At 42.5% G+C, this 14,829-nt stretch overlaps 1 protein-coding gene across 6 annotated transcripts in view; it reads left to right on the top strand.

Annotated features, from left to right (window-relative positions):
* EIF2A (eukaryotic translation initiation factor 2A) overlaps positions 1-13,875 on the top strand; it is a 72,358-nt gene extending 58,483 nt beyond the window's left edge. For all 6 annotated transcript variants that reach the window (XM_070405965.1, XM_070405966.1, XM_070405969.1 and 3 more), the window contains 3 exons: positions 10,744-10,872; positions 12,135-12,200; positions 13,344-13,875. In XM_070405965.1, coding sequence (XP_070262066.1) covers positions 10,744-10,872; positions 12,135-12,200; positions 13,344-13,409 — 261 coding nt within the window. In that variant the 3' untranslated portion in view covers positions 13,410-13,875. The remainder of the gene's footprint in view (positions 1-10,743; positions 10,873-12,134; positions 12,201-13,343) is intronic.
* Positions 13,876-14,829: the final 954 nt, after the last annotated feature.

The following is a 14,829-nucleotide window of genomic DNA, read 5'->3' on the forward strand; positions in this document are numbered from 1 at the left end:
AAATTAGCTTCAAGCCTTAAAGTTTTGTTGACCTAAAGACTTGACTGTTATGTTGTAAAATAATGTTGGAGTTAGACTCACTTAGAATGTCTTTCTTTTGTGTTTGACTATGAATTTTTAAGTATTCTCGTGTATATAATAGGAGAGTAAGGAAACTGCATCTGACCTTAAAACCTGAAACCCTAATGGCATTATATAGTACTAGTGTCCCGGTGCACGAAATTTATGCACGGGGGGGGGGGGGTGTTCCTCAGCCTGGCCTGCACCCTCTCCAATCTGGGACCCTTCGAAGGATGTCCTCCTGCCGGTTTACAGGGATCGGGCCTAAACTGCAGTCAGACATCCCTCTCACAATCCTGGACTGCTGGCTCCTAACCACTCACCTGCCTGCCTGCCTGATTGCCCCAACCACTCTGCCTGCCGGCCTGCTCACCCCCAACTGCCCCCCACCTCCGGCCTGCTCGCCCCCAAATGCCCCCCCGCCAGCCTGATCACCCCAACTGCACCCCCGTGCCAGTGTGCTCGCCCCCAACTGCCCCCCCCTGCCAGCCTGCTTGCCCCCAACTGCCCCCCGTGCCAGTGTGCTTGCCCCCACCTTCCCTCCCCACTGGCCTGCTCACCCCTAACTACCCCCCCTGCTGGCCTGCTCACTCCAAATTGCCCCCCCCCCCCCACTGGCCTGATCACCTCCAATTGACCCCCACTGTTGGCCTGCTCGCCCCCAACTGACCCCCCTGCTGGTCTGCTTACTCCCAATGGCCCCGCCCCCCCCATCAGCCTGATCACCCACAACTGCCATCCCCTCTTGGCCTCTAACCGCCTCTACCTCAGCCCTGCCACCATGGCTTTGTCCAGAAGAACCTCTGGAAGGTCTCCCAGTCTAATTAGCATATTACCCTTTTATTAGTATAGATAGAGGCCTGGTGCACGGGTGGGGCCAGCTGGTTTTCCCTGAAGGGTGTCCCAGATCAGGGTGGGGGTCCCGCTGGGGTGCCTGGCCAGCCTGGATGAGGGGCTGATGGCTGTTTGCAGGCTGGTCAAGCCCCCCAGTGGGGACTCTCACCCCATGGGGGTGTGGCCAGCCTGGGTGAGGGGCTGAGGGCCATTTTCAGACTGGCCATGCCCCCCTGGCAACCCAAGCTCCCAGCCTCTCCATTTTTTCTTTTCTTTTTTTTTCAGCGCCTCCTTGAGCAGAGGCCGGGGTGGGCTGGAAGGAGGTATCTGGGATTTATTTATCTTCTATAATTGAAACTGTAGCCTTCAGCAGAGCCCAGGGCCGGCCAGGGCAGGCGGGAAGCTTGGCTTCCTCCATCTCCAGGGGCAACCCAAGCCTCCTGCTTGCTCCATCTCCGCGGCTGCTGCCATCTTAGTGGGGTTAATTTGCATACTCCTGATTGGCTGGTGGGTGTAGCAGAGTGATGGTTAATTTGCATGTTTCTCTTTTATTAGTGTAGATGTTACTTGCTGTAGACTTCTGTGTTTAAACCTTTGTGAAGTGGTATAGTTGCTTTATTGAAAATGTGTTTGTTAAGAGACCAAAAAGTCCATGCCTACAAAGCCAATTTTTCACTCAGCATTATATTACTATAAGAAATTATTCAGTTGGAAATCTAAATACCAGAAGTATCCAAACAATGGGATTGTTCTAAAATAAATTTTTTAATATATATTTTTATTGATTTCAGAGAGGAAGGGAGAGGGAGAGAGAGATAGAGACAGAGACATCAATGATGAGAGAGAATCATTGATCGGCTGCCTTCTGCATGCCCCACACTGGTGATAGAGCCCACAGTCCAGGCATGTGCTCTGACCAGGAATCGAACCATGACCTCCTGGTTCATAGGTCAGTGCTCAACCACTGAGCCACACCAGCTGGACTTAAAATAATTTTTAATATGATTTTGTAGTTGCAAAGCCACTGTAATAGTTGACAAATTGCAATCCTGTATGGCTTACAGTCACACCTGCTGGGCTGGGACTCTGATTAGTGAAGTCATAGTAACTACATATTTGAGATTCAAACAGTACTATTTTGCTGGTAATACTTTAACTTTTTTGACAGTTCTAGGTTGCTTATGTATTTTGGTAGGCAAGTAACTGTTTTTAGGTGTAGAATTGCATTTGCAACCATATTCTGCTAAACTGTGGACTTAAAAAATCAGTGTGCTCTTTTGTAGTTAATAGATTTCATCCAGAAATATCTTTAAATAGCTCAGGTTTAGGTCATTCTGAGTAAAATAATCTACTCCACGTATTAAACTTGTGTGAAGCAGGACTTGTCCTTTCATCATTATGGCCCTGAATGTTACAAGTTACATTATCCTTATAACTCGTAGGTAACTTTCCTTCTTGCTTTTTTTCTAGCTAATGTAATTGACAAATAACATTTTTAAAGTGTACAACGTGATGATTTGATATATATGTACATGGTAAAAGGGTTCCCACAATCAAGTTTATGACACGTCCTGTTGTAATGTACCCTGCGAATCACAGAAGGACACTTCAATAAGTCGAATTAAAGAGTCACATTTATTGCAATCCGGCACTATGAGGGGCCATTCCCCAAATCTCATAGTAACAAGATGGTCTCAGCTCCAAGGTTGTATAGGCAAAAAATCACAAAGGTATTGATTACATCCCAGGCTTTGGAATGAGGAACCTGGCTCGCAAAAAGCAGTTTACAGAAGCAGAATTAAGCATGTTAATTATAGTTTTGGGTCTCGGGGTCACTGAATTGACAGAAATACATTATCTAGAGCCCTCGGGTCTGGAATGAGGAACCTAGTTTGCAAAAAGCCGTTTACAGAAGCAGAAACAGCATGTTATAAACACATTATCTAGAGCAGCCGTGGACAAACTATGGCCCGCGGGCCGGATCCGGCCCGTTTGAAATGAATAAAACTAAAAAAAAAAGACCGTACCCTTTTATGTAATGATGTTTACTTTGAATTTATATTAGTTCACACAAACACTCCATCCATGCTTTTGTTCCTGCCCTCCGGTCCAGTTTAAGAACCCATTGTGGCCCTCAAGTCAAAAAGTTTGCCCACCCCTGATCTAGAGCCCTTGGGTAACCTGGGTTAAATTTAGGCATGCTATCTAAATTACAGTTTTGGGTCTAGAGCCCTCTGACCTTGGGATAACTGTGCTGTCCTTCCCAGGTGAAGGAAAAATATGCTTTCTAAGACCAGTATGACCACAACCCATGGGATATTCACATTATAATCAATAAGGCATTTAATCGAATGGGATGATTTATATAATTCAGAAAATCAAAATAACCTGTCCATTGTTAAACAAAGCGAATAGGTACATAAGCCAAACAGGAGGGTTAAAGGTAAACTATAGTTTCTACCTGAGATGATTGCTACCATACTTCAGTCCATCACCTCACACATTTATCTTTTTGGGGGGTGAGAACATTAAGTTCTACTCTTTCAGAAAATTTTAATGCTACAGTATTGTTTTATCAACTATAGTCACCATATTCTACATTAGCTCCTTAGACACTATCTTATAACTGAAAGTTTTATCAACCTCTACACTCTCCCACACCCCATCCCCTTGCAACTACCATACTAAATTTGAATTTTAACTTTTTTTTTAGATTCTACATACAAAGTGATACCATGCAGTATCTTATCTTTGTTTGGCTTATTTAATTTAGCATAATGCCCCCAGTTCATTCTTGTTAATGCAAATGGAAGGATTTCCCTTTTTTACCTTATTTTTTATAACCTGGGCTATTGTGCATAATAGTGAACATGGGAGTACAGGTATCTCTTTGAGATAATGATTTTATTTCCTCTGGATATATACCCAAAAGTGGGATTGCTGGGCCATAAGATACCTCTGTTTTTAATGTCTTGAGGAACCTCCATACTACTTTCCATGGCAGCTGAGCAAGATTCTTTCTAATAGAGATTTAAGGGCCTTCTGAAACCCACCCACCTTAGAATCCTATCTTATAAATGATATTTCTTCTTGTTATCAGATATTTTCAATATGACTATCATTTGTACTGCACTAATAAAATGTTAGATGTTTATTTTGTGTGTTTTTCTGATAAAATTTGTGTCGGGAGTCATTTAATCAGTATTTCTTATTTATAAAAATCAATTATTTTAAAACATTTACATTTTCTTAAAGAGAGCCCATGTGGATGTTTTGAAAAAAACAAGCAGTGCCATTAATGTAAAATATAATAATTACAAAAACCAACCCCACCCCATACAACATGCTGTCATCCACACCTGTTACATACCAAAGATAATACCATCATTTATAGAGTTGCTCTTTGTGTGTTTTCCCAGTGATGGCAAAGGTTTTCTGCTTGCAAGATAATCCTTTCAGTATGCATTTTTGAGATGACTGGCTGGAGTTAGCAAAAGTTATGACTGTGTGATAACACAAAGTAAGTGGTCCATGACAGTGTCACCGTGACCACACCTTCTCAGCCTGGCTCCGAATATACTAACCAAAGATAAAGGAGTCAGATGTATATAATCTAACCAAGTACTTTTATAAACTGGTGATGGTTTTATAAGTTTACCAACTGTACCAAAAAGAATTGAAACTAAAAATTTAGTTTTACATAACCTTTCTAGAGAATGACCAGAATTTAAGTATTTTAATGCAGACATTTTAACTTATTCTTGGTATTTAAAGTATGGTAGAAATTTAAATTTTATATTTTGCTTAACTTTAATAGTCTTTCATATTTCTAACATTAATGTTACTTCTTACATTACGAATAACTAAATTTAAAAATTTTTAACCTGATGTCAAAAGTGAATTTTGATAGCAAAATATTTCTTTTCTCCTTTTATTCACTGTTCTCCTTAAGAGTAGAAACTAGTTTCTTTCTAAATACTTTGTTAAAGTGCTCGGTAATATGTTTTCTATAGAAGGTAAGGAATTAATGTTTGCTGCATTGGAGTGTATAAAAAAAGTTCAAATAAAATGACTTTGTAGTAAAGAGACCAAGATGGCGGCGTAGGTAAACACCGGAGACCGCTGCCGCAAACAACCATTTCAAAAATACAACTAAAAGACGGAACGGACATCACCCAGAACCACAGGAAGGCTGGCTGAAGAGAGACTCTACAACTAGAAGGAAAGAGAACAGCAAACCGAGGCTCAGAGGAGGCGCAGTGTGGAAAATACAAAGGTACCGAGGTGCGCGCGAAAGCGGGCTGGTGGCTGAGGGTGCGGTTGTCGTTTTCGGTCGGGAGTGAGTCTCAGACTCTGGGCTCCAGATCCGGGCGAGTCTCTAGGGACCCAGACTCAAACGGGAGAAGCGGGATTATCCGGCATCAGTTGGAACCTGAGGGCAGCTTTCTCTCCGAGGTTTGCAGCGGCTGCCGGGGTTCTGAGAAGCAGAGCCTCTGGGAACGGGACTGAGAGCGGCCATAACTGCTCCCTCCGCCCGCCCTGTTGATCCCGCCCCGCCCAAACCCTGCACACAGCCATTTGCTGATCGCCTCAGGCAAAGGCTGGATTAGCGCCTCCCCAGAAGACAGACGTTTTCCACACAGCTGATTCCTACAGACAGTCGGCCTGGTGGTCAAATCCCTCTAGTGTTAACTACAACAATTAAGGCTTAACTAGAACAAGACTGCGCACAAAGACCACAAGGGGGTGCACCAAGAAAGCATAAAAGATGCGGAGACAAAAAAACATGACAGAAATGGAGGATATGGAGCTAAGAATCGCAATTTTGAGGGCTTGCTATAAACTTGAGCAGAGCCTCACGAAAACTAATGAGACCCTCGATGCTATGATAAAGAAACTAGAAAGTAAGCGTACACGGACTGAAATAAAGAATATTATACCAAATAGCAGACCAGAGGAGCACAAGAATCAAACCAAAGATTCTACAAAAAACACCCAACTGGAAAAGCAAAATGAAAAAAGAATCCGAAAGTGTGAAGATAGTGTAAGGAGCCTCTGGGACAGCTTCAAGCGCACTAATATCAGAATAATAGGGGTGCCAGAAGATGAGAGACAGGAAGATATTGAAAACCTATTTCAAGAAATAATGGCAGAAAACTTCCCCCGCCTGGTGAAAGAAATGGACTTACAGGTCCAAGAAGCGAAGAGAACCCCAAACAAAAGGAATTCAAAGAGGACCACACCAAGACACGTCATCATTAAAATGCCAAGAGCAAAAGACAAAGGGAGAATCTTAAAAGCAGCAAGAGAAAGAGACTCAATTACCTACAAGGGAATACCCATACGACTGTCAGCTGATTTCTCAACAGAAACTTTGCAGGCCAGAAGGGAATGGCAAGAAATATTCAAAGTACTGAATACCAAGAACCTACAACCAAGATTACTTTATCCAGCAAAGCTATCATTCAGAATTGAAGGTCAGATAAAGAGCTTCACAGATAAGGAAAAGCTAAAGGAGTTCATCACCACTAAACCAGTATTATACGAAATGCTGAAAGGTTTCCTTTAAGAAGAGGAAGAAGAAAAAGGTAAAGATACAAATTGTGAACAACAAACATGCATCTATCAACAAGTGAATCTAAGAATCAAGTGAATAAATAATCTGATGTACAGAATGAACTGGTGATTACAATGAATCAGGGACATAGAAGGGGAATGGACTGACTATTCTTGGGGTGGGGGGAAGGGGAATGGGAGATGCGGGAAGAGAATGGACAAAAATCGTGCACCTATGGATGAGGACAGTGGGTGGGGAGTGACGGCGGAGGGTGAGGTGGGAACTGGGAGAAGGGGAGTTATGGGAAAAAAAGAGGAACAAATGTAATCAGAACAATAAAGATTTAATTTAAAAAAAATGTCTTTGTAAACATGATTTTGTACTCTAAAAACTCTCAGGCACACATTTTTAGATTTGGAAATCTAGGAGTGACCCTTGTTCCATGTTCCCCGGATGCTTTAGGAACTCTGAACAAGAGGTTTTGGATTCTTGGGGTTCTGTGTATTCCACTGGGAACTCTATAAAGAAGTAGAAGCCCTAGCTTGAGAGCAATAAAGACTTAAATAACTTTGTTCCCCTTTTGTCAAAATGCATGTCTTGGCTGAAATGCAAAAGGAATGTCATTCTTCTCTTTCATTTATTTAGCATGTGCAGTAAAGCACATATTATTCTGAGGCACAAGTAGAACAGTGAACGAGGAAACCTCAGGTACAGATAGTGCATATCTATAATAATAAAAGCGTAATATGCTAATGAGACTGGATGTCTTTCCAGACGACCTTCCGGACAAAGCCTCGGTGGCGGGGGCCAAGGCAGAGGTGGCTGCAGCGGCAGCAAGGGCCAAGCCCCTTGCACGAATTTTGTGCATCGAGCCTCTAGTAGTGTTATAAAGGGATACATTTACATGTTGTGCAACTAATCTGGTCTCTGGAGAGGCAGAAAATTTGGGGGTGAGGCCTAAAGGATAATTAGGGTCAGCCAGGTCCCCTAAAGGTATTCTAGGCACAAGGAACAGTCAACAAGAATAGTGAACACAAAAGCTAGGAAACAAGAGTTTAGAGTACTTTAGGGGAAATAAAAGTGCTTTAAGTCATGATTCCTCAGTTAGGAGGGATGAGGCCTGAAGATCACCAGAGTTCTGATCACTTTGAGACTAAGCTAGGCTACGGAAGCTTCAGAGCCAATGCCAAGGTGATGGCACAGTATCTCTGGGCCCTGGCCCTCTTCCTGGGCTTAGTGAGGACAAGTGCAGGTTTCTTGTACCAGAGGCTGGACTTCTTCCTCAGCGAGAGGGAGCTGAACCACCTGGTCGTGGATGAAGCAATGTGGCAGCCTCTTCAGAGGCATCTGTGCCCTTCCATTAAATCTGCCACTGTGCCTTATATCTTCCTATGCGTGAGTCTCTAAAGGGCTTTTCTTGTGACTTCGCAAGAACCCATTTCCAGACCAGTCCGGCAGATCTGTCTTTTTTTTTTTTTTTTTTTTAATATTTTAATAATTTTTATTTCTTAAAGTATTACAAAGAGTATTACATATGTCTCCTTTTTTCCCCCCCTTGACATTCCCCCGGCCCCTACCCCCCGCCCCTCCCGCCCCGTGTCTTGTGTCCATTGGTTAATCTTATCTGCATGCATATAAGTCCTTCAGTTGGTCTCTTAATCCCCCCCCCAACCCTCCCCAGGCTTCCCACTGTAGTTTAACATTCTGTTCAATGTTGCTCTGCTTCTGTATCTACCCCTGTTCATCAGTCCATACTGGTCCCCTTTATTTGTCCCAACCTCACTGGAGTAGTCTCAACCTCACCAGGGCCGTCTGAGCCTCACCAGGGCCGTTTCAACCTCACCGGGGCCGTCCCTACCTCACGGGGGCCGTTTCAACCTCACTGGGGTCGTCCCTACCTCACGGGGGCCATTTCAACCTCACCGGGGTTGTCCCTACCACACCAGGGCTGTTTCAACCTGACCGGGGTTGTCCCTACCACACCGGGGCCGTTTCGACCTGACCGGGGTCGTCCCTACCTCAAGGGGGCCGTTTCAACCTCACCGGGGTCGTCCCTACCTCATGGGGGCCGTTTCAACCTCACCGGGGTTGTCCCTACCACACCGGGTCTGTTTCAACCTGACCGGGGTTGTCCCTACCACACCGGGGCCGTTTCGACCTGACTGGGGTCGTCCCTACCACACCGGGGCCGTTTCGACCTGACTGGGGTCGTCCCTACCTCACGGGGGCCGTTTCAACCTCACCGGGGTCGTCCCTACCTCACGGGGGCCGTTTCAACCTCACCGGGGTTGTCCCTACCACACCGGGGCCGTTTCGACCTGACCAGGGTCAGCCCTACCTCACGGGGGCCGTTTCAACCTCACCGGGGTCGTCCCTACCACACCGGGGCCGTTTCGACCTGACTGGGGTCGTCCCTACCTCACGGGGGCTGTTTCAACCTGATCGGGGTTGTCCCTACCACACCGGGGCCGTTTCGACCTGACTGGGGTCGTCCCTACCTCACGGGGGCCGTTTCAACCTCACCGGGGTCGTCCCTACCTCACGGGGGCCGTTTCAACCTCACGGGGGCCGTTTCAACCTCACCGGGGTCGTCCCTACCACACCAGGGCCGTTTCAACCTGACCGGGGTTGTCCCTACCACACCGGGGCCGTTTCAACCTGACCGGGGTTGTCCCTACCACACCGGGGCCGTTTCAACCTCACCGGGGTCGTCCCTACCTCACGGGGGCCGTTTCAACCTCACCAGGGTCGTCCCTACCACACCGGGGCCGTTTCAACCTGACCGGGGTTGTCCCTACCACACCGGGGCCGTTTCAACCTCACCGGGGTCGTCCCTACCTCACGGGGGCCGTTTCAACCTCACCGGGGTCGTCCCTACCTCACGGGGGCCGTTTCAACCTGACCGGGGTTGTCCCTACCACACCGGGGCCGTTTCGACCTCACCAGGGCCATCCCGACCTCACCGGGGCCATCCCAGCCTTACCGGGGAAACAGGAAGTTTGGCCCTCTGTCCCCTGCCTGTGGCTCCCCACCAGACAAAATCTCCAGGCGTTCCTGGTGGTTGAACATCCAGCACTCCTGCCCTCCACCAAGTGCACAGACTGCCTGTCTGCTGTCCCCCAGCGCCCCACGCGAGACTGGGACCAGTGGGCATGTTTGTGCGCTTGCTGGTACAGCAGTTCCACAGTGCCGGCCCAGTCAGGCCCAGCCCTGGCCGGCCCCGGACCCGACTCTGCCCCCTGATTGCATCCCTCCCAGATGCAAGGAGCTTAAATCGGCAGATCTGTCTTGATCCTCGTTCACGTTCACGTTCAACAACAATATGGCACCCAATGCTGGGGGGCGGGGGGCGGGTAGAGGGAGTGCTTCCATGGCACTTTGTTGCAGAGTTCAGCTGACCTGATTATAAATAAACTAGAGGCCCAGTGCATGAAATTTGTGCACTCGGGGTGAGGGGTCCCCTGCACCCTCTCGCAGTCTGGGAGCTCCATGGAGCAGGCCTAAGCCGTCAGTTGGACATCATTGGCACTGCCACAGAGGTGGGAGAGGCTCCCGCCACTGCCGCTGCACTCGCCAGCCGTGAGCCCGGCTTCTGGCTGAGCGATGCTCCCTCTGTAGGAGTGCACGACCACCAGGGGCAGCTCCTGCGTTGAGCATCTGCTGTCTGGTGGTCAGTGCACGTCATAGCCACCAGTCGTTCGCTGTTCAGTTGATTTGCATATTAGCCTTGTATTATATAGGATCTCTATAGGACTTGTCCTGTAGCATCATTCATTACATGCACTTGATTATGCAGATGCATTATAGTTTTTGAGGCTATTACAAGAGTCAAATTTCAAATACCTTCATGAGAAAAGCCTTCTCACATTTCCAAAGCATCCATATAATGGCACCTCCCAAAATATCTAGACATTTTGAGTACTTATTGGCTAATGCAGAAACCTCCTAGATTACCCTGCTATGGCCATTTCATTTCTTTTCATTTGTTCTTTTATTATTACATAATGTTTTTTTTAAAAATTTTGATACGTTACTTTAAATTCTAGATCTAGCAAAGTCTTCCCTATTATAAATATTATATAAAAACCTTTTGGGTGTCTCATTGTACTGTGGTACTTTTTTAAGCTGCATTGTATTTATTGTGGTACAATGTCACATATTTTATGAGACCTTCAATTCAGATCCCTTCTTTATATAAAATGTAGCATAAAAGATAAAAATCACATTTTGGTTTCTGCATGTTATGTACCAAGGCAATGTTTTCATTTTGGACAATTGAATTTTTCCTGCAGGAAGCAAGAAGTGACAAGAGTCTGGATTTGTCACCTACACCTACATCACAGAGCTCAGCTCAAAATACGGTCTCTCAGCCAATTTCTGGAGACCCTGAGGTAGACAAAAAAATCAAGAACCTAAAGAAGGTGAGAATTCAGTGCAAGTCAGATGTGTTTATTGAAAGAAATGTGTGAGGATTCTATAAAGAAAATAATATTTAGACACGTAAAGAGGCATCTAAGAAGTTTATAGCAGTTCTCGTTACTTTCTCATTATGAAATGCTGTCATAGGAATGGCGCTGATTTAAGTTCTATTCACAGTCATCTAATGCCTATTAGTCTTCTCATTATTGGTTTTGGAGTAATAAATAATGTACATTTGTACAGAAATATGCTGAATACTTTTATACTTAGTATTTTATTAGACACATACAAGCCAGGTAGGAACAGACCTTTGTCCCACTTTTAAAGATGAGCAAACAGAGACAGAAATAAGTTGATTAGCTTGTCAAATTGCAACCAGGTAAAATGGAGGTAAAATCAGGTCTCTAGCCCTGACCGGTTTGGCTCAATGGCTAGAGCGTCGGCCTGCGGACTGAAGGGTCCCGGGTTCGATTCCGGTCAAGGGCATGTACCTGGGTTGCAGCAAATCCCTAGTGGGGGGTGTGCGGGAGGCAGCTGATGGATATTTCTAACTCTCTATCCCTCTCCCTTCCTCTCTGTAAAAAATCAATAAAATATATTTTTAAAAAAAAATCAGGTCTCTAGAGCCCTTCCCAGGTTGCACTATTAAGTTTCTCTTAAAGGCTAAGATGTCATCCGGGTACAATGAGGTGCTAAAATAAATAATGAAGTTGGTGATATATTTACATACATGTATATGTACATATATACACACACGCACACACACATACATATATAACATTAATTAAAAGCTTGGAAAATATTTCACCAAATCTATATTCTTTTTTCCCAGAGTTGGAGCACATTTTATTTGTTTATTTATTCATTTATTTCGTTTTTCAATTAAAGTTGACAGTCAATATTATATTAGTTTCTGGTGTACAGCATAGTGGTCAGACATTTATACAACTTATGAAGTGATTCCCCATGTCCCCAATAAGGCTGGTACCCACCTGCCACCATGCATACTTATTACAATGTTATTGACTATATTCCCTATGCTGTACTTTACATTCCCCCACTATCCCCCCATATTGTTAATATATCTTATTTTGCATTTAATTTAAAAAAATAGTTTACCTTAGCATTTTAACAGACTATTCTTAATACAAATGTAAGATAATTGATTCTCCTTATTCAGGGTTCACATTCATATAATTGAGTTGTTAATAAGGACATTTGCATTCTAAAATGACTTACTCTTCCTTCCTCTTGATATTTGTAGAAACTGAAAGCAATCGAACAACTGAAAGAACAAGCAGCAACTGGAAAACAGCTAGAAAAAAATCAGGTATTTTCTGCATTTTTAATTTGAGCTCATAGTCATGACTACTCTTCCCCTTTTTATTATAAGCAATTGTTTCATTGGGTAAAAGAACACATAGGTTTTAAAAACGTTTCTTGGAAAATATATGCCATATATTTTTTAATGTTTTTACTCTTAAACAGGGATAGAGGGAGACATGATGTAGATAAGTGACTGAGAACGTCACTATTTCTAAGAGGTGTATTAATGCTATTGCTGCTGAAAATAAGAGCATTTATTATGTTAGACAAATAGAAAATTCTCTTCTTTACTGTCTCAGGTTGCACTGCTCTTTTTTTTTTTTTTTTTTTTTTTTTTTTTTTTTTTGCCCTTCCCTCTTCCTTTTCTCAGCTCTTTTAACCCCAGGTGTAGACTGGAAAGTTTACTGGACCTGAAGGAATGCAGTAAGACAGCTTCTGGCCTAGCTGGTGTGGCTCAGTGGTTGAGCATGGATCTGTAAACCAGGAGGTCATGGTTCAATTCCTGGTCAGGGCACATGCCAGGATTGCAGGTTCAATCCCCAGTGGGGGGGCGTGCAGGAGGCAGCTAATCAATAATTCTTTCTTATCATTAATGTTTCTCTCTCTCTCTCTCTCTCTCTCTCTCTCTCTCTCTCTCTCTCTCTCTCTCCCTCCCTCCCTCTCTCCCCCTTCTCCCCCTCTCCCTTCCTCTCTGAAATAAATAAAAATACACTGAAAAAAAAAAAAAGACTTAAAGACAGCTTCTTTCCTTTGCCCCCTTGATTCATGCCAGATAACAAATTAGAACGTGTTTCTAATCTGCACTTTTATTTTTGTTTTTTTTAATTGATTTTCAGAGAGGAAGTAAGAGGGAGATAGAAACATCAATGATGAGAGAGAATCATTGATTGGCCGCCTCCTACATGTCCTCTACTGTCATGTGCCCTGACTGGAATCAAACTGTGACCTCCTGGTTCATAGGTCAACACTTCAGCACTGAACCACACCGGCTGGGCATCCAATCTGTACTTTTAAATCTATTTACCAGTGGATCTGATAAACTGTCAGCTATATTCTCTGTAAATATTTTCTTCTTTGCTATTTGGCTATAGAGCCAGTAATTACTTTATTTCCTTTTTAATAACTTTATTGTTTTAAACTTTTCTAGTTGGAGAAAATTCAAAAAGAGAAAGCCCTTCTCCAGGAGCTGGAAGATTTGGAATTGGGTATTTAAAGAGTCACAGAAAGCAAGTTGGTTACCAGAAATCAGTGGGAACTCATCTTCTGTTAAGTTCATTGGTGTATACAGAATGTTCATGTGCCCACATTTAACATTCATCTCTAATTTTAACCATTTTCCAAAGTTCTGCGTATGTGGGAAATTATTTAATAATGCCTATTAAAATTGATTTTTGTGTCCTGCATCTTAGATCATGTTAACATATGAAATAAAAAGACACATGACATATTGAAGTTTGACATATTGAAAGACAAATGTCATTGTTTTTTAGGAGGAGACAGTATTTACCATATAAATGAATAAAGACATTTTAAATTTAATCAATTTTGGCTTTGTTATAAGTTTTTCACTCAAGAAATCCTTTATTAATTTAGAAGGCAAGTTTAGGAAAATTGCCTTTGAATATATAATATGGCTTTTTTCATCCTAAAATATTACTGTATTAAAACTTTAAATAAATCCTTAAAAACCAGGTTGTAGTAAATGAGTTAAAGTATTAATATTATTTGTATTATCTGAAGTAAAGTTTTTCTTAGTTCTAAAGTAAATATAGACTTTAAAAATAGAGTAAAATATTTTATTCTGGTATTTCAAATAATAAACCTAGAGATGTGAGGATGAGGTAAATGTGTTCCAAACATGGACTATGATTGTTTTGGTTATATTTTCATATGATGACAAAATGATATAATAATAATGCCAGACATTTGATTATCAAAACCAATTCATATTACAATTAATTATTTTCATCAGGTTTACATTTGAAATTATTTTTATTTCATTTGCATTGATAAAGGTTTTCATTTTCCAGGGCTAATATTTAATCTGGTATGTAAAGGAAAAGCAAAACAGATGACTGAGTTTGCTGATGCCCCAAAGTTTCTATCAAGCTTTGGTCAAGATCTAATGCATTAAATTTGAGTGGCATTTTAATTTTTTTCTTTGTGGAGTGTATGTGTGCATATATGTACATATAATTGCTTTCAACATATATTTCTGATATTAGAAATTGACACATTACTTTTATAATATATTACTTTAAAAATATTTTTCTAATAAAATGTTAAATAATGCATTCTGAAACAGTGTAATGTTTTTTTGGCTTAGAAGCCTAACAGTTCTTTTGGTTAATTCCCATTTATAGCACAGTTTATAATAAACTTATTAATTATTTATAAAATGTTTATCTCAGAGGTAGTATCATAGAAACTTTGTTATTTTCACCAGAGTTACTGTTCCCACCAAAATTCTTAGACTCATTTTTTAAAACAATTTTCTTTATTTCTGTAATGATTTAATCCATTTAATTATTGGTAAAAAATTACTGAGCACACATCAATATAAAAATCACTGAGGTGTTCTTTGACTACCCATTTTGTTTGGTTTTTCTTTTTTTTTTTTTTTTTTTCGCTTA

This window comes from Myotis yumanensis, unplaced genomic scaffold (assembly GCF_028538775.1).
Source record: "Myotis yumanensis isolate MYYU_CA2020_CCGP unplaced genomic scaffold, mMyoYum1.0.hap1 SCAF_2, whole genome shotgun sequence".
NCBI lineage: Eukaryota > Metazoa > Chordata > Mammalia > Chiroptera > Vespertilionidae > Myotis > Myotis yumanensis.